Source organism: Scyliorhinus torazame, chromosome 3, assembly GCF_047496885.1.
Source record: "Scyliorhinus torazame isolate Kashiwa2021f chromosome 3, sScyTor2.1, whole genome shotgun sequence".
NCBI classification, from domain to species: Eukaryota; Metazoa; Chordata; class Chondrichthyes; order Carcharhiniformes; family Scyliorhinidae; genus Scyliorhinus; species Scyliorhinus torazame.
In genome coordinates, this window is record NC_092709.1 from 232116989 (window position 1) to 232137404 (window position 20416).

Consider the following 20416-nt stretch of genomic DNA (forward strand, 5'->3'; position numbering starts at 1 on the left):
GCCGTCCTCTCTGAAGGAGGACCTCCTTCCTTCCGCGGCCCCGCAAAATCTGATTTTCTCATCAAGTTGCACCCGACTTGATGGGTGAATCGTGGCAGAGCCCCAAATTGGGCTCTGCGTGTGTGCGAAACCTCACTGGGCGTGATCCAGATAATGACACTTGAATTAGCCATCAGGCTAATTTCAATATCCCGGCGTGGTATTCATCCAGCTTCAAGAGTCAACGGCTGCACCTGCGGGGGCGGGGGGGGTAGAGTCCTGAAACGGGAGGTGTTGGCGCCGTAATCTGTGAGGAGCTGGTCCTGTTGGCGAGCTCAGCTTCCCAGTTATGGAAAATTTTCTAAGTATGGCCTCGATGGGGAGAAACACTCCGAGGCCCCAAAAAGGCAGCTTGCCATTGAATAGCTATGTCAATCACGGCACTGCAGCCATCGCGGACCCCAACGCGCCCAAAACCAGACTTTTAATTTTTCCGGTGAATCTTACCTTCTGTCAATCTTTCCATCACCCACACTCTTTTACTCCTCTATTTACTCTCGACCCTGTCAACTTCTCCCAGTTGAAGTATTACTCTTTATTAATTTGTCTTAAATAAAATATTGACAATGCACCAGATGATACCAGTGTCCTAATTTATTTCTGGAAGGATTCATCTGATTAGTTTTTTTTAAAGCCTCTTTTATTAACCAGCTGAATAGTTTTACTGCAGGGAGTACTTTCTGTATTGTATTTTTTATTTAAATTTTGCAATATCCATTGTATGAAAACGGTTTGATGTCTGTTTCGCTTTTAGTTGCTGGGCTGGTAACAGAATCTGGGTGGAATAAATTACTCTGTCAAGTCATAGGATTGTTAAGCTCAAATTTTAAAATGCACACTTGGACCATTTTTCTGAAACGTTTCTGATTAATAATGCACAAACATGATTGGAATTGTGGGCGTCATTCTCCGACCCCCAGCCGGGTCGGAGAATGGCCGTTGGCCGCCGTGAATCCCGCCCCCGCCCCCACCGAAGTCTCCGGTACCGGAGATTGGGCGGGGGCGGGAATCGGGCCGCGCCGGTTGGCGGGACCCCCCGCTCAATTGGGCCGAAGTCCCGCCCAGAAATTACCTGTCCCGCCGGCGTAAATCAAAGCTGGTATTTACCGGCGGCGTGGGCGGGGTCCGGGGTCCTGGGGGGGGCGCGGGGCGATCTGACCCCGGGGGGTGCCCCCACGGTGGCCTGGCCCGCGATCGGGGCCCACCGATCCGCGGGCGGGCCTGTGCCATGGGGGCACTCTTTCCCTTCCGCCTCCGCCACGGCCTCCACCTTGGCGGAGGCGGAAGAGACTCTCCCCACTGCACATGCGCGGGAAACTGTCGGTGGCCGCTGACGCTCCCGCGCATGCGCCGCATTTCTGCGCCAGCTGGCGGGGCCTCAAACGCCATTTCCGCCAGCTGGCGGGGCAACAAACACCATTTCCGCCAGCTGGCGGGGCGGAAATCCCTCCGCCGCCGGCCTAGCCCCTCGATGTTGGGGCTCGGCCCCCAAAGATGCAGAGCATTCCGCACCTTTGGGCCGGCGCGATGCCCGTCTGATTGGCGCTGTTTTTGGCGCCAGTCGGCGGACATCGTGCCGTTGGGGGAGAATTTTGCCCCAGGTGTGTTTGAAGAATATCCTGCGAGAATTTGCATTTTCTAATAAACCAACCTCCTTATTTTGGTCAAAAACATGGTCTTGGTGTATAAGTTTCAGTGATGACTCCCTTTTCTGTCATGCAGTTTGAAAGCCTGCTGTCACGACATAGTTTAAAAAAAGATTTGGTGTGAGCTGCATGAGATTTGTATTTAAATATTTATTGGAACACATCCACTATCTTTGATTTTTCTTTTTTTTCAGCTTTAAAAAAAAAATGTCACGAACCACGCTGATGGTACCTGCGAGGGTATCCCAAGTTGGAACATCAGTTTGTGGGGGTGTATAGTTTTTTTTGGGAATGCTGTTTGCAGTCAAGTGAAGCCCAATGAGAATAACCAACTTAGTCATTATCTGACAATTCTAATATATTTTTTTTAACAAACAATTTTATTGAGGTATTTTTTGGCATTGGAAACAGTTACAGATAACAGAAATGTGCAAACATCAATATAAACCCAATACTTCAATCAAACCATACTGCACATGCCCGCTCCTCTCCCCTAGACACTACCCGCCTATTTATCCCTCCCACTCTACTCTAATCTCCCCCCTCCCCCCTTGCTGACGTTCACTCTCCCGCGAATAAGTCGATGAATGGTTGCCACCTTCAGGCGAACCCCAGTACAGATCCCCTCAAGGCGAACTTAATTTTTTCCACACCCAGAAAACTTCACATGTCCGAAAGCCATAGTTCGGTCATTGGGTGTTTTGAGTCCCTCCATGCCAGCAGTATTCGCCGCCGGGTTATCAGGGAAGCAAAGGCCAGAACATCTGCCTCTTTCTCCCCCTGGACCCCCGGGTCTTCCGAAACCCCGAAAATTGCCACCCCTGGACTCATCATCACTCTTGTTTTCAGCACCCGGGACATGACCCCTGCAAATCCCTCCCAGTACCCCCTAAGCTTAGGGCATGCCCAAAACATGTGAACATGGTCGCTGGTCCTCCCGTGCATCTAGCGCACTTGTCCCCTACCCCAAAGAATTTGCTCCTCCGAGCTACCGTCATGTGGGCCCGGTGAACGACCATAAATGGAATCAGGCCGAGCCTGGCACATGTTGCGGTTGAGGTTACCCTACTCAGAGCTTCCGCCCACAGCCCGTCCTCCATCTCCCCGCCAAACCCCTCCTCCCATTTGAGTTTCAGTTCCTCCGTCTGGGACTCTTCCCTCTTCACAAGCACCTTGTAGATATCCGAGACTCTACCCTCTCCTCCTTCTCCTCTCGAGACTATTCTGTCCTGGATCCTTATTGGCGGGAGGCGTGGGAAGGATGGGACCTGTCTGCGTACAAAGTCCCGCATCTGTAAGTACCTAAAGTCATTTCCCCTTACCAGCCCAAATTTCTCCTCCAAGCCCCTCAAACTCGCAAAGCTCCCCTCCAGGAACATATCGCCCACCCTCCCCACCCCACCCCCGTCCGCTGCCTTGTTCGAAACCCTCCATCCATGTTCCCGGGGGCGAATCGATGGTTATCACATATTGGAGCCCAGACAGACGCCCCCCCCCCCCCCCCACATGCCTCCTCCACCGACCCCATATCCGCAGGGCCGCCCCCACTACCGGGCTGGTGGAGTACCTGGCCGACGACAGCGGTAGGGGAGCCGTGACCAGGGCTGCCAAACTGGTGCCCCTGCACGAAGCCGCCTCCACTCGCTCCCAGATAGACACTGTACCCACCATCCACTTCCTTATCATGGCTATGTTAGCCGCCCAGTAGTAGTTGATCAGACTCGGCAATGCCAGTCCCCCCTCGCTGCGGCTCTTTTCAAGCATCGCCTTCTTCACCCGCGGGGATTTACCCGCCCAGACAAAGCTCATGATGATTTTGCCAGTCCTTTTGAAGAAGGACCGTGGGATAAAGATCGGGAGGCACTGAAAGATGAACAGAAATCTAGGGAGGATTGTCATCTTTACAGTCTGCACCCTCCCCGCCAGTGACAGCGGGAGTGCATCCCATCTCCGAAACTCCCTCTTCATTTGTTCCACCACCCTAGTCAAATTTAACTGATGCAACCTGCCCCAGTCTCGTGCCACCTGTATCCCCAAGTACCGGAAACTGTTTAGCACAGGGCTAAATCGCTGGCTTTGAAAGCAGACCAAGGCAGGCCAGCAGCACGGTTCAATTCCCGTAACAGCCTCCCCGAACAGGCGCCGGAATATGGCGACTAGGGGCTTTTCACAGTAACTTCATTTGAAGCCTACTTGTGACAATAAGCGATTTTCATTTCAACTTTCCTCCACCAGCCTAAATGGCAGCTCCTTCAGTCTATTCTCCTGGCCCCTTGCCTGCACCACAAACATCTCACTCTTGGCCATATTTAATTTGTACCCTGAAATCCGGCCGAACTTCCTTAATGTTTCCAGTATATTTTCCATCCCAGCCAGTGGGTCCGACACGTACAGGAGCAGGTCATCAGCATCGAGAGAGACCCTATGTTCCCCCCCCACCTAGTCATTCCCTTCCACCCCTTCGCAACTCTCAACGCCATCGCCAACGACTCTTTGGCCAGCGCAAACAGCAACGGGGAGAGTGGGCACCCCTGTCTGGTCCCACAGTGTAGTCTGAAATAATCTGACATTATCCTGTTCGTCCTAACGCTAGCTTTTGGGGCCTGGTACAAAAGTCTGACCCAATTAACCAGTCCCTCCCCGAACCCAAACCATCCAAGCACCTCCCACAAATAGCCCCACTCCACCCGGTCGAAGGCCTTCTCAGCATCCATTGCCACCACTACCTCCACCTCCTTGCCCGTCGGGGGCATCATGATCACATTAAGCAATCTTCTCAAGTTAGCTGTCAGCTGCCTGCCTTTCACAAACCCTGTCTGATCGTCCCCAATCACCTCCGGCACGCAGTCTTCAATTCTAATCACCAGGACCTTGGCCAGGAGCTTGGCATCCCCATTGATCAGGGAGATTGGCCTGTATGACCTGCCGGGTCCTCCACTCTGCTCCCCTCCCCATCAACCACTCTACTTATTTCCCTGGCCGCCTCCCTCTTCCTGAGTTGCTGCGCTAGCAATCTACTGGCTTTCTCCCCATGCTCATACACCACTCCCCTCACCTTCCTAAGTTGTTCCACGGCCCTACTCGTGGATAGCACCCCCAGTTCCGCCTGCAATCTCCGTCTCTCCCTGAGTAGGTCCTCCCCCGGGGACCCCGCATGCTCCTCGTCTATCCGGTGAATTTCCCTAACCAATCTGTCCATTTCTGCTCTGTCCGCCCTGACTCTGTGAGCCCGAATTGAGATCAGCTCCCCCCTCATTCTGCCTTCAGCGCCTCTCACAGGGTCGCTGCTGAAACCTTCCCCCGTATCGTTCACCTGCAAGTAATTTTGCATACACTTCCGAAGTCTCTCACATATCCCCTCCTCCGACAACAGTCCTACATCTCACCTCCATTGCGGGCATTGGTAATTCGCCCCCCCCCCCCCCCCCCCCCGCCCGACCTGCAGGTCCACCCAGTGCGGGACATGGTCCGAGATAGTGATTGCCGAGTATTCCGTATTCTTTACCTCCCCTACACAGTCCCTGCTCACGACAAAAAAATCAATCCTAGAATATACTTTATGAACATGCAAATAAAATAAAACGAGTAGCCCCTTCCCGTCGGCTGTCTGGCTCTCCATGGGTCCACAACCCCCATTTGCTCCATAAACCCTTTCAGCTCCCTTGCCATTGGAGTCTGCTCGTTCTGGGACATGACCGGTCCAGCCCCGGGTCAAGGACCGTATTAAAGTCCCGTCCCCCCATTATCAACTTACGTGAGTCTAGGTCCGGGATCTTCCCCAGCACTCTTTTGATAAAGTCAACGTCGTCCCAGTTCGCCGCATATATGTTCACCAGCACCACTCTTCTCCCCTCCAGCTTGCCCCTTACCATAAGGAATCTGCCCCCGCCGTCTGCAACTACGCCCTCCGCCTCAAATTGAACCCGCTTATTGATCATAATTGCTACCCCCCTGGACTTAGAATCCAAGTCCGAGTGGAAGACCTGGCTGATCCAGCCCCTCCTTAGCCTAGTCTGGTCAGACACTTTCAGATGTGTCTCCTGCAACATAATTATGTCCGCCTTTCGAGCCCGCAAATACGCGAACACACATGCCCTTTTAACTGGCCCATTTAGTCCCCTGACATTCCAGGTGATCAGCCTGGTTGGGGGGCACAACCCCCCCCCCACCCCACCCCACCCGCCGGTCAGCCATAACCTTTCTTGGGCTCAACCCCCGGCCCATACGCCGTGCCATTCCTGGCTCGCCTCTTGGCTGCCTCCACCCCCGACCTCCTTTCCATTACCTACTTCAGATCCCCCCCACGTCAGCAAAATAACCCCCCCCTAGCAATATCCCCGATAACCCCACCCCTCCCATTCACTGGCTGTATTCTCCCCCCCCATCTGACTCCCTTGACTAGGCAATCGGCTAGCCTCGTGACTCATCGCTCCGGCGCCCCCTTGTCTCACTTCCATGTTTCCCCGACCTCATCTCCCCACTCCCCAGCACACCATCCCCCACTCCGACCCACTGGAGCAGTCTCATTAAAATGGGAAAGATGAAACAAGATGTAAACATCAAACAGCACCGCGAGGCTGCGCCAGGTACAATACAGATCCAGCTGTGTACACAGAAAAGTGTTAACCTTTCTGAGCACCAAAAAATATATATATAACACCTCAATAACCCAGTACCCGTACACCCCCCATCCGAAACAAACATAAAAACCATAGACATAAATGAAATAAAAGCCCCCTACCAACATCTTTAATCCCCATTGCTGACCGCCACCCTTTTGTTACAATACAGGCTCCAGCGCACTCAGAGAGCCCAACAAAAGGTACCCACCACAACAGAAGAAAAAAAAAAGGAGAGAAGAAAAAAACAACAGAAAAAAGGAAAGAGGCCATTCAAAGGGGGGGGGGGATACCCGCCCCCCACATCCCCCATAGACAAAAACTGCCCACACAAAAAAAAAAACCACAAGGCACCTTTAAAGCAGTAAACAGTCGACCAGCAGTCCAGGCACAGTCGGCGTCCCTTCAACCAGTAATTCTCGGACCCTAGCTTGCGTATGTGGGTCCTTTTTTCGAGACCAGCCCCTGATCCCTCACAAAGTCCATCGCTTCTTCGGGCTCGGAGAAGTAGTGGTGTTGGCCCTGATGTGTAACCCAATGACGGGCCGGGAAGAGCAGACCAAACTTCACGTGATTTTTGAACAACACCTCTTTAACTTGTTTAAAGGCTGCTCGCCGCCTGGCCACCTCCTGGCTTAGGTCCTGGTAAATGCGAAGGACACTGCTATTCCACGTGCTGCTCTTAGCGCTCTTTGCCCACTGCAGCACCCACTCCTCCTCCACAAACCTGTGGAACCTAATCACCATCGGACGGGTGGGGTGGGCCCCCCGGACGCACCTGTCTCGCCTGTACTCTGTGTGCCCCCTCCAGCTCCGGCGGTCGCGGACAGGCTTCAGCCCCCATCAGCTGCATCAACAGGTCCGCCACGAATCCTGTGGCATCAGCTCCCTCCGCCCCCTCCGGGAGGCCGATGATCCTCAGATTTTGTCTACGGGCTTTATTTTCCAGCTCCTCTACTCTGTCCAGCAGTCTTCGCTGTCTCTCCTTCAACCCGTCGACTTCTAGCGCAGCAATCGTCTGCGCGTCCGCCTGCTCCTCCACCGCCTTCCCCAGCTCCTTAACTTTTCCGTCCTGGGCATCCAGTCTCTGGTTCAGCTGATCCACTGCCTTCTGAAGTGGGTCCAAGTTATCCCGCTTCAACGACTCAAAACTGCTCTTTATCACCTGCAGCATGTTTTCCAGCGTCTGCTGGATCGCCGGGTCCGAGGTCCGCAGGTCCACCATCTTTGCTCCCAGGTCAGCTTCCCCTGCACCTTGCCTTTGCCCCTTCCTCTCCCGTTTGCGCTGCTTTCTGCTCTCCCGCAGTTCCATGCAGCTCTGCTCACTCCTTAGCCCCCCGTGGCCGTCCTTTCAGCACTCCACAGCCCCGCAAAACCAGGGAACCAGGTCCTCAAATCCCGCTGGACTGAGAGCCCCCGAATGTGCGGCTCACTCACTCATTGCCGCTACCGGAAGTCCATTATCTGACAATTATTAACGACTATTTAGAAAATTAATGAAAAGACAAATATACACAAACAGGACTACAATATTTTAGGAGAGATCAGTATATGAACCACGAAGCATACACAAAGTTCATGTAGAATGGACCCCTTATTCCAAACTATACCTACGATCCCTGATCTCCTTGAGACATCCCCTCTTCCCCAAAAACCATCCAAATTCATAAATCTATAAGACAAATCCAACTACAGTTGCCACACCAGATAGTGCAAAAACTCAAGTCTAGAAAACTTATTTTCCTGGTCCAGCAAAGAAATTTAAACTGTCTTTATTAAGGTTTCTGCATGACCTTGGATCTAAGACTTGGATGCTAATCTAGTCTGCTGACTGTTAGATTAGTGACTTGCCTCTCTGGCTGTTCGGTATAAAGTGCCTCTCTGCATCTGAGGGTGCTGGCAACTATATATCATTGGTCTAGACATGAATAATGCATCTCATTACTTTTAAAATTGCATCTAATTATGCCTTTTGAATGCTTACTGCCGCAATTGCTAGATTTCTACCTGTTACTGGATAGACCCATGACACCTGTTGCTGGCAGATCGCATCCCATCATTTCTTGTTACATTTGTGTTACTGATGTTCCTATGCAGACTTGTTGCTGGCCAGATCCACGACAAAATTAAGCAGAACTGTCATAAGAATTGTTTTGGGGCAGAGGAGAGGATAGGTGGGATCTTCTGGCTGTTCATGCCAGCGGGATCTTCTGGTCCCGCCGACGGCACACCACCACCATTGGTTCCCGGTGGCATGGGGTGGACTCATTGGGAAATCGCATTGACAGCAGCGCGAGCAGAAGATCCTACCATCGGCCAGTGGTAGGCTGCCTCCCACTATCGGGAAACATATCGCGCGCGGGGAGGCCAGAGAATCTTACATTCAATGGGAAACATGTGGTGGGGGTTTGCTGTCGGTGGGGGACGACCATAAGATCCCACTGGCCCGAACAACTGGAAGACCCCATTCGTCAAGTTTCTTCCTAATGATTAGTCCAAGAATGTCAAATAATCATTCAGGAGCAGATAACATACCTGCCCACTTGGACTGAATGGCTCAGGTAAAGCTATTGAAAAAGGGGTGAATGGTAGTTAGCTTTAGAGCTCCAACTGCAAGTTTATAGGGCGCTATTCTCCCCCTCCCCCCACGCTGGGTGGGAGAATCGCCGGGGCGCCGCGCGAATTGCGCCACGCCGCCCCGACCCTCGCACGCGATTCTCTCGCCCCCCGGAAACCAGCGGCGCGCGATTCGCACCGGGCCGCTCGGAGAACCGGCGAGGAGCGATTCTCCGGCCCGGATGGGCCGAGCGGTCGCTACGACACAACAGGTTCCCGCTGGCGCCGTCCACCCCTGGTTGCTGCCGGCAGGAACTCTGCGGGAACGCTGGGGGGGGGGCGGCCTGTGGGTGAGGGAGAGGGGGCTCCTTCACCGGGGTGGCCTCCGATGGGGTCTGGCCCGGAATCGGGCCCCACCGATCGGCGTGCCCGCCTCTCCCCCCCTCTCCCCCCCTCAGGCCTACCTACTCCCAAGTGCGGCCCCAGAACACCGGCGCCATGTTGGTGAGGGGCCGGCGTGCGCAAGACGTTCCCCGCGTATGCGCAGGATATCGCGGCCCAACTGTGCATGCGCAGGGTTGGGCTGCCCCAACTGCGCATGCATGGGTTGGCACAGCGCCCGTTTGGCGCTGCGTAAGGACGCTGGAGCGGCGTGAACCGCTCCAGCACTGTGCTGGCCCCCTCTGGGGGCCAGAATAGGTCGTGCCCGGGCCCTGTTCACGCCGTCATGAAACGCGACGGTGTTCACAACGGCGCGAACACTTGGCCTCCATATCGGAGAATCGCCCCCATGTGAGAAATATTCTCCAACGTGAATTAACCCTGATACAGTAAATCATGGCAGAGGATGGTTGCACTGCAAAGCCTCATCTGTCAGTTGCAGATGTTTAGTGGGCAATTCACCATCCCAATTCTCAAGTGACAATTTGTATGGAAAATTCCAGTTTCAGGTGTTGCTCATTTTAGCCTTAGTTTATTTGCTCTAATTCTGTCACCTTTGCTCTTGAGTCGCCAGGTATCTTTCTGATACCGCCACGTGGTTCAAGTCCGAGTAATGATTAAGAATGCAACACACCGCTTAGTAAGAGTTAAATCAACGCTCATTTGTTATATACAGCAATTAATACTTATACAATAATTCTACTTCTAAACTACTACCTACCACTAACAGGCCAATACTTAACTTTGGAAATGGCCCACCTGGTCAGGGAAACGAATGGCCTTTCGAATGGGTTCCGAGCCTGTGGGATTCAAAAGCTGGTACAGGTCGATAGTTAAGAGTGTCTATCTGGTAGCGATCGTTGGAGTAAAACGTACGGTCTCTTTCAACAAGGGTCTCGAAAGGTGCGGAGAGGAGAAGAAGGGTCGATTTGAACTTGGCCCCTATTCTTATAGTCCCCAGGGGCTTCCCGCCTCTCGGGGCGGACCTTGTACCTGGTTCCAAGTGATTGGACTTGGTCCCAATCACTTGGTTGTATACCTTGATCGAGGGGTGGTCGTTTACTTCTTTGTGTCAGCTCCTGCTGGCGCCGAAAAGGTCTGGGTCGGCTTTATGTTGCTAATGTGTAGCAATTGTTCCCGGGGATGGCTGATTACTGTGCAGGTGGCTGGGTTGTTGTGATGTTGATGGCTGCAGGTATCAGTCTGGACTGACTTCCCCAGAGGCGAATACACTGTTTTACCTGCAGCTGTCTGTTTGAGTCCTGTTGGCTGATTTTCCCATCAGCCTCTTCCGTTCGCCATTTTAAATCGGGGTTTGATCATTCTAATCGGGAGTCAGCCATTTTACATGGCTACACAGGGAAAACAGTTTGCTCACATCACTCCAGCAGAAGAGGACAGAGGAACTCGTGAATGTCCAGACTCAACTAACACGAGACAGAAAGAAACATAGAAATTGCTAGGGGTTAAAATCATACACCCTGCAGCCTCAATGAAACAGTGATGGAGGCATGAAGGTTTGAGATGGTGAATGTCAATTGCACAGTAGTGGAGTGTTTTCTTGTGTTTAGCTGGAGGGCATTGAATGCAGAATGCACCAGTGCTCCAATATAGGGGAGCAGAATAAACTATGGTTATTGCGTTTGTAATGTGTGTCTTTGTAAATAAAAGCTTATACGGTGTGTAAAGAATAGCTTTCAGTTCTATCCTTCGTCACTTGGCCACCTGGAATAAAACTGTGGGTGGGATGCAGTCGATACCTAGGTGGTATCCAATTTGTGAATGTTGTTTGGAGCTGCAATCATCCAGGCAAATGGGAAGTATCCCAGCACAATTTGACTTGCAGTGTTGAATTCTTGTGCTTCAGACTTCAATTCAGCTTCAAAACCTTCAGCCACCAGGGGCGGGATTCTCCGATCCGCCCCCGGGTGGGAGAATCGCCAGCGGTCGGCGTGAATCCCGCACCCGCCGTCCTCCCAATTCTCCCGCCCCCCAAAAACCGGCCCGGCGTGAGTCGCGCCGCCCGCCTCGGAGAACGGCGGGGTCCGGCGCAACACAATGGGCGCCGGAGCTGCCCGAATTCTCTGGCCCGTGATAGGCCGAAGTCCCGCCAGTCTGTAGCCGGTCCCGCCGGTGTAAATTAGAATGGGTCCCTTACCGGCGGGACCTGGTGGCGCGGGCGGCCTCTGGGTTCTTGGGGGGGCGTGGGGGGATCTGGCCCAGGGAGGTGCCCCCACGGTGGCCTGGCCCGCGATCGGGGCCCACCGATCCGCGGGCGGGCCTGTGCCATGGGGGCACTGTATCCTTCCGCACCGGAGGCTGTACCAGTCCGCCATTCCCGGTGCGGAAGCGAAGCCCTCTGCGCATGCGCGGGGATGACACCAGCATGCGCTGGTGCTCCCGCGCATGCGCCAACTCGCGCCGGCCGGCGGAGGCCCTTCGGCGGCAGTTGGCGTGGCGCCAAGCCCCTTCTGCGCCGGCCGCCGTGGCGCAAACCACTCCGGGGCGAGCCTAGCCCCTGAAGGTGCGGAGGATTCCGCACCTTTGGGGCGGCCCGACGCCGGAGTGGTTCGTGCCACTCCGTCCCACCGGACCCCCCGCCCCGCCGGGTCGGGGAGAATCCCATTCCAGGTGTTTGCAAGTTGAGATTGCTGGGTTTTGAAGCAACGCATAGCATCTGTGATGCCGTAGATGAGAAGCAAAAATAGACACCAACGCCATCTAGTTTGTCTTTGCCCATCTTGGTGATTGCTGGTTACAACAATGATGGAGTTATTGAGTAATATTAACAATCAATCTCCAATCAATTAGTCCACAACAGACCCAGTTATAATGTGAGGTAAACTCCAATAGTGTGGAGTTTTGGTAGCCAGAAATCCAAAGTCATCTGTTCCTCCCATACAGGACTTGTAACTGTAATATTCATGGTCAACATCTACTGATGCCACCAGCTAGCAAGGCTCCATATTAAAACAGCATCCTCATTGAATTTACTGTTTCAAACACTGGGAAATCAGGAAGGCCACAAATTGGACAGGTTGATCTCTATGTCAGATCATCCCATCTGCACTTCTTTCAGGTGAGGCTGCACTCTGGAACTAAAGCTACGTAAAACTGACCCGGCAGCTTTCAATGAGATTTTGTTGTTTCTCTTGATATAACCAAAAGGATGCTCTTGTGGTTTGCACAGGACATCAGCAATTAACCGAGGGTGTTAGCTATGTGGAGAGGCTGAATAGACTCAGACTGCTTTAGAACATAGAACATTACAGCGCAGTACAGGCCCTTCGGCCCTCGATGTTGCGCCGACCTGTGAAACCACTCTAAAGCCCATCTACACTATTCCCTTATCGTTCATATGTCTATCCAATGACCATTTGAATGCCCTTAGTGTTGGCGAGACCACTACTGTTGCAGGCAGGGCATTCCATGCCCTTACTACCCTCTGAGTAAAGAACCTACCTCTGACATCTGTCCTATATCTATCTCCCCTCAATTTAAAGCTATGTCCCCTCGTGCTAGACATCACCATCCGAGGAAAAAGGCTCTCACTGTCCACCCTATCGAATCCTCTGATCATCTTGTATGCCTCAATTAAGTCACCTCTTAACCTTCTTCTCTCCAACGAAAACAGCCTCAAGTCCCTCAGCATTCCCTCATAAGATCTTCCCTCCATACCAGGCAACATTCTGGTAAATCTCCTCTGCACCCTTTCCAATGCTTCCACATTCTTTCTATAATGCGGCGACCAGAATTGCACGCAATACTCCAAATGCGGACGCATCAGAGTTTTGTAAAGCTGCAACATGACCTCATGGCTCCGAAACTCAATCCCTCTACCAATAAAAGCTAACACACCGTACGCCTTCTTAACAACCCTCTCAAGCTGGGTGGCAACTTTCAGGGATCTATGTACATGGACACCGAGATCTCTCTTCTCATCCACACTACCAAGAATCTTACCATTAGCCCAGTACTCTGTCTTCCTGTTATTCCTCCCAAAATGAATCAACTCACACTTTTCTGCATTAAACTCCATTTGCCACCTCTCAGCCCAGCGCTGCAGCTTATCTATGTCCCTCTGTAACTTGTAACATCCTTCCACAGTGTCCACAACTCCACCGACTTTAGTGTCATCTGCAAATTTACTCACCCATCCTTCTACGCCCTCCTCCAGGTCATTTATAAAAATGATAAACAGCAGTGGCCCCAAAACAGATCCTTGTGGTACACCACTAGTAACTGGACTCCAGTCTGAACATTTCCCATCAACCACCACCCTTTGTCTTCTTCCAACTAGCCAATTTCTGATCCAAACTGCTAAATCACCCGAATCCTATGACTCTGTATTTTCTGCTATAGCCTATCATGGGGAACCTTATCAAACGCTTTACTGAAATCCATATACACCACATCAACTGATTTACCCTCATCCACCTGTTTGGTCACCTTCTCCAAGAACTCAATAAGGTTTGTGAGGCACAACCTACCCTTCACAAAACTGTGTTGACTATCTCTAATCAAATTATTCCTTTCCAGATGATTATACATCCTATCACCTATAAATCTTTCCAAGACCTTGCTCACAACAAAAGTAAGGCTCACTGGTCTATAGTTACCGGGGTTGTCGCTACTCCCCTTCTTGAACAAGGGGACAACATTTGCTATCCTCCAGTCTTCTGGCACTATTCCTGTAGACAAAGATGACTTAAAGATCAAAGCCAAAGGCTCAGCAATCTCCTCCCTAGCTTCCCAGAGAATCCTAGGATAAATCCCATCCGGTCCAGGGGACTTATCTATTTTCACACTTTCCAGAATTGCTAACACCTCCTCCTTATGAACCTCAAGCCCTTCTAGTAGCCTGAATCTCAGTATTCTCCTCGACAACATTGCCTTTTTCCTGTGTGAATACTGACGAAAAATATTCATTTAGCACCTCCTATCTCCTCGGACTCCATGCACAACTTCCCACTACTGTCCTTGACTGGCCCTACTCTTACCCAGTCATTCTTTTATTCCTGACATATCTATAGAAAGCTTTCGGGTTATCCTTGATCCTACCTGCCAAAGACTTCTCATGTCCCCTCCTGGCTCTTCTTAGCTCTCTCGTTAGGTCCTTCCTAGCTAACTTGTAACTCTCAAGCGCCCTAACTGAACCTTCATGTCTCATCTTTACATAAGCCTCCTTCTTCCTCGTGACAAGTATTTCGACTGCTTTAGTAAACCATGGTTCCCTCGTTCGACCACTTCCTCCCTGCCTGACAGGTACATACTTATCAAGGACATGCAGTAGCTGTTCCTTGAACAAGCTCCACATTTCCATTGTGCCCATCCCCTGCAGTTTTCCTCTCCATCCGATGCATCCTAAGTCTTGCCTCATTGCATCATAATTGCCTTTCCTCCAGATGTAACTCTTGCCCTGCGGTATACACCTGTCCCTTCCCATCACTAAAGTAAACTTAATCGAATTGTATTCACTATCACCAAAGTGCTCACCTACTTCCAAATCTAACACCTGTCCTGGTTCATTACCCAGTAGCAAATCCAATATGGCCTCGCCTCTCGTTGGCCTATCTACATACTGTGTCAGGAAACCCTCCTGCACACATTGGACAAAAATGCACCCATCTAAAGTACTCGAACTATAGCGTTAACAGTCAATATTTGGAAAGTTAAAAGTCCCCCATAACAACTACCCTGTTGCTTTCACTCCTATCCAGAATCATCTTTGCAATCCTTTCCTCTACATCTCTGGAACTTTTTGGAGGCTGATAGAACACCCCCAACAGGGTGACCTCTCCTTTCATGTTTCTAACCTCAGCCCATACTACCTCAGTAGACGAGTCCTCATCAAACGTCCTTTCTGCCACCGTAATACTGTCCTTGACTAACAATGTGACCCTTCCCTCCTTCCCTGAGCTTACTGAAATATCTAAACCCCGGCACCTGCAACAACCATTCCTGTCCCTGCTCTATCCATGTCTCCGAAATGGCCACAACATCAAAGTCCCAGGTACCAACCCATGCCGCAAGTTCACCCACCTTATTCCGGATGCTCCTGGCATTGAAGAAGACACACTTTAAAAAAATCATCCTGCCTGCCTGCCGGTACACTCCTGCAATTTTGAAACCTTACTCATGACCTCACTGCTCTCAACCTCCTGTATACTGGAGCTACATTTCAGGTTCCCAATCCCCTGCTGGACTAGTTTAAACCCTCCCGAAGAGCATTAGCAAATTTCCCCCCCAGGATATTGGTACCCCTCTGGTCCAGGTGTAGACCATCCCGTTTGTAGAAGTCCCACCTACCCCAGAATGAGCTCCAATTATCCAGGAATCTGAAACCCGCCTCCTGCACCATCCCTGTAGCCACGTGTTCAACTCCTCTCTCTCCCTATTCCTCGTCTCGCTAGCACGTGGCATGGGTAACAACCCAGAGATAATAACTCTGTTTGCCCTAGAACTAAGTTTCCATCCTAGCTCCCTAAATTCCTGCCTTACATCCCTATCCCTACCTATGTCGTTGGTACCTATGTGGACCACGAATTGGGGCTGCTTCCCCTCCCCCTTAAGGCCCCCGAAAACACGATCCGAGACATTAGAACGACGGAGATTGAGGGGCAACCTAATACAGGACTACAAAATTCTGGGAGGCATGGATAGAGTGGATGGGTAGGCACTCTTACCCAGGGTGGAGGGGTCCGTCACTAGGGGGCAAAAGTTTGAGGTCCATGGGCAAAATTTAGAAGAGATGGGCAGGGCAAGTTTTTTTACACAGAGGACGGTGAGTGTGTGAAACACGCTGCCGGGGGAGGTTGCAGAAGCAGATATATTAACGGCATTTATAAAGGGATATGGCACCAGGGTGCTGCGGGTTTGGCCAAGGGTGGTATGACCGGTACAGACTTGGCAGGCCGAAGAGCCTGTTCCTATGCTGTATTGTTCTTTGTTCTAACCTTAGCCTTCGTTTCCCTGATATGAACTTTCCAGTTCCATACAGCAAAGCCCCAAGTATGCACAAGTTCAAAGAAAATATTAACAATTATTTACTGAACCAAGCCAGCTGAACAGACATTTGGACAAAAAGAAGTTTGCGATTTACCTAAAGAAACCATTCTCAACCTCTCGGCTCCTGGCAGCCAACAAATCTGTGAAATATCTGTCCTAATTATTGTTATCCATTATTTTATCTTGCCATGCTACTTTAAATGGCCAAAAAGCTATTTGTTTTCAAAGATTATGTCCGATTCTTACAATACTTTCTTTGAAATATTTTTGTTTGAAATAGCAAAATATTTCACAAATCTAATTGTGTGATTAGAAAGCAGTCGCATTTCAATAACAAATTCATTCTTCTCATGATTGAAGTATTGACGTAAATGCCAGGTCCAAGACCTTTGCTCAATCTAAAGGTCAATAGGCTGAATTAAGCCAAAACTCACTGAATTAAATAAATTATGTAAGCACCAAGGTAGGAGACAAGAATTCAGCTGCTGCCTTTGTTTAATCTATCACAATTTACTCCTTTCATCCTTCCTGGGAACGTACAGCCTGCAGGCATCTCTACAGATGTCGTCAGTGGAGCTCCTTTGTCGTTTCACTAAGGCGTGCTTAAGCAATGCAGAAAGAAACAAGAAATAACTGACTATATTTTATATTACTCGTATCTTATGATTTAAGAGTAGAAGGTGTGATGTACAATTCATTCCCTGTTGTTAGATGACAATGAAATATGAAGCCTAACCAAGCATTTGCATAAAGCTTAAACTGAAGGAAAATTATTAAATGGCATTTAATGGAGTAATGAAGCAAACCCCTAATCCCCAAGGATATGCTCTCCATTTGACCAATCAACAGCAGGTACCTAGATTTTTGAGAAGCAAGCTCTTGTCTCTGTTCCTGAGAGTAAGAATTCATTGGCTGTCATGTCTGCAAAGTAGGTGGGTTCACCGTCTAGCGTGCATGGCAGTTGTGTGTTCAGGCCCTTATTTGGTATCTGTTAGCGCAACCAGTCCTTTCAGCAGCGAAGCTTCCTCACATGCATTATTCACTCACTAATATTCCAAGGAGATTCTCGTTCATAACTATCTCTCCAAAGCACTCCTTTTGGCCAGGATTTTCCATTGATTTAGTAAACTCTATTTCATCAAACTGGATTCTACAAATGGCCACTTTATACCAAACAGGTGACAAAGCATTGGGATTTAAGAACCATATTTTCCAGACATACCTGCTGTATGAATAATCTGATGTACTGATTTCTGGGACTGCTTCGATCCAAGTCTTTGGGGAACTTCAGATTTTACTACATTTCTTAGTGGGTTTTTTGTGAGAACAGAACTGCAAGATGCCTGAAGCTAATTATTTGCTTTCTGTTTCTTGGGGCTACATAAAGGTATGTAAACCAAACCAGCTTTTATCATTATATAGAATTTTAAATAATTGTTGTAATTATAAGAGGTTTACATTTTTAACTATTTAATTTTGCTGTTACCTTTGTATCCGAATGTGTATTGCTGTGAATGTATCTATCTACCCTCTTTATGTATTGGCTCTGGCTTTTACACTTGCCTTTGTTAATTCGGATGAACATGGTGGGTAATTGCAAAACTGCTGAAGCACATTTCTGTCGAGGGTCCCCTGAGATACAGTGGAGTTATTTCCACTTCGAATCAATCACATGATTTTTTTAAAAATAGGCTTTTTATATCATTTTTATTCAGTGTGAGGTCTTTTTTAAATTAAGTAATGCTTACTGTAAGTGGAATTCAGTCAGTAGTATGGTTTGCTTAGCAATGGTAATTGGAACATCAAGGGAATTTCTGACACACATGTACTGTTGATCAGAATGGAATAATCCACCATCATGAAGCTGATTGACATGAAACTCATTAATTTGTGTCCAGTTTAATCTGTAAGATTTCCTCTCAACAATACTTATGAGTACTCGAATAGTTTCCCAGGATCTGCATTTATGAAGATTTAGTGAAATAAATTAAGAGGAAACATATCAAAGTCTAGTGATCAACAAGAATAACTTTTCCAATAATATTAAGAGCAAAATTCATAAAGGTAACTAAAAATGTCTCCAGTCAACTACCTGATGAATTAATAATTAGGTCATAGGTCAGATCGTCAGGATTAACCATAAAGGAATTTTGTCCTTTCTTAATGGTTCACACTCAGATCATATAATCAGCTCTTTTGCAATCCGATTTTCCTAGTTTTTCAGTACATTTTATAGATTGAATCATATCTAGAAATTCTGTTCTGTTGACCTTCCTTTCACATATAATGAACGTTACTGATACCTGTGAAGATAAGACTTTGATCATCTCAACCCTTTTCATTGCTGTTAATTAAGCAATTTGTTTTAGAAAGTTTCCGAGGAAAATGGGTTTGAATAATAGTTTTTGTATAAAGATGCTCCTAAGTTACTTACTTGATAACCTCCAGATCCTTTTGCCACACACTACCTCCATTTTGACATTGGAGTTTGCTTGTTCAAGCCATCTTATCACGTGACAGCAATGTGCTCAAATGTATTATAAAGCCTCATATAGACCAGCTGCTTTCATTTTGTCAAAATGCAATCCCAGTTGACTATGACAGCAGCAGGTGTATTGATCTGGCCAGTTGCTTTGGCTTGCATGCAAAATATCAATCAGTTTGAAGTCTGATAATAAATCCGAACAACATTATCACAAAAATAGCAGTTTCTTAAGTTAATTTTCACTTAGGCAACTGATTCTCTTGCCAAATTTACATAATGAAATCGCAAGGCTCTAAAGAGCCAGATCTAATTTAAAAATAAGCATGAAGCTTTCATCTAGTATGACTACCACTCCTAAGAGTTGAAATATTTTCAAGGAACAGTGTAAAAATATGGAAATTACATTTACGGTGTGAAACTATCAAAGAACTACATTAGCACTTATTTCTGTCTTGCCCTTCATCCCCAGCTAGATGTCTTTCTATTTTATTTGCATTTTTAGCTTTTCAGGATCCTGGGGCGCGATTCTCCGATCCCCCACCGGGTTGGAGAATCGCCGGGGGCCGGCGTGAATCCCGCCCCCGCCGTGTCGCAAATTCTCCGCCACCGGATATTCGGTGGGGGCGGGAATCGCGCCGGTCGGCGGGAATCCCCCGCCGATTCTCCGGTCTGCGATGGGCCGAAGTCCCGCCGCTGTCATCCCACGCCAGCTGGCGTGGATTGAACCACCTTTGGGACGGCGGGGGACGGCGGCGCGGGCGGGCTACGGGGTCCTGGGGGGCACGCGGGGCGATCTGGCCCCGGGGGGGGGACCCCATGGTGGCCTGGCCCTCGATCGGGGCCCACCAATCTGCGGGCGGGCCTGTGCCGTGGGGGCACTCTTTTCCCTCCGCCTTCGCCATGGTCACCACATGGTCCGCTAGCTGGCGGGGCACCAAAGGCCTTTCCCGCCAGCTGACGGGTCGGAAATCAGTCCGGGGCGGGCCTTCCCCTCAAGGTTAGGGAGAATTCCGCACCTTTGGGGCGGCGCGATGCCGGACTGATTCGCGCCGTTTTTGGCGCCGGTTGGCGGACATCGTGCCGATTAAGGAGAATCCCGCCCCAGATCTCTAATTGTATCTGGGATGATAGGCACACGACCATCAATAATTCTGTTGTGCCGAGCTAGTTTTAAACTGAAAACCATGGCAAAACCTCTTGATGGGTTTTTTTCACACTTGTCTCCCTGCTTCGCTGCAAGTTAATTCACATTAAAACAGTGCCTAATCCTCCCTGGTTAAAATAAAGCTGGTTAACCCTTTGCGAACCTGAACCAAGATGGTGTCAAATTTGATCAGTGGGATGGAATTCTCTGACCGTTGGGATTCCCTTTTCCAGCTGGCAGTGCACCCCCGTCCTTGAGTTTCCCGGTGGCATTGAGTGACTTCAGTGGGAAATCCTATTGACAAGTGGCGGGAGTAGAGAATCCCACCGCCAGAAAACAGCAGCACGCTGCCAAGAAACATGCAGCTGGAAATCAGAGAATCTCGCCCCTGGTCTTTGCTGAGTTACCTGGGGCTGAACTTTTGTCTCCCCATTCGTGTCAGAAAGGCCAAAGTGGAGGACTGCGGGATTGCAATTTT

General features: G+C 49.7%; 1 protein-coding gene across 5 annotated transcripts in view; it reads left to right on the forward strand.

Moving 5' to 3' along the window:
* Positions 1-20416, forward strand: part of pde4d (phosphodiesterase 4D, cAMP-specific) — a 1019730-nt gene that overhangs the window by 966301 nt on the left and 33013 nt on the right. The window contains exon 1 of one of the 5 annotated variants that reach the window (XM_072496988.1): positions 17337-17696. The exons of the other annotated variants lie outside the window; for them this stretch is intronic. Coding sequence (XP_072353089.1) covers positions 17649-17696 — 48 coding nt within the window. The 5' untranslated portion in view covers positions 17337-17648. Of the gene's footprint in view, positions 1-17336; positions 17697-20416 lie in introns of those variants that run through there. 5 annotated transcript variants of the gene reach the window in all.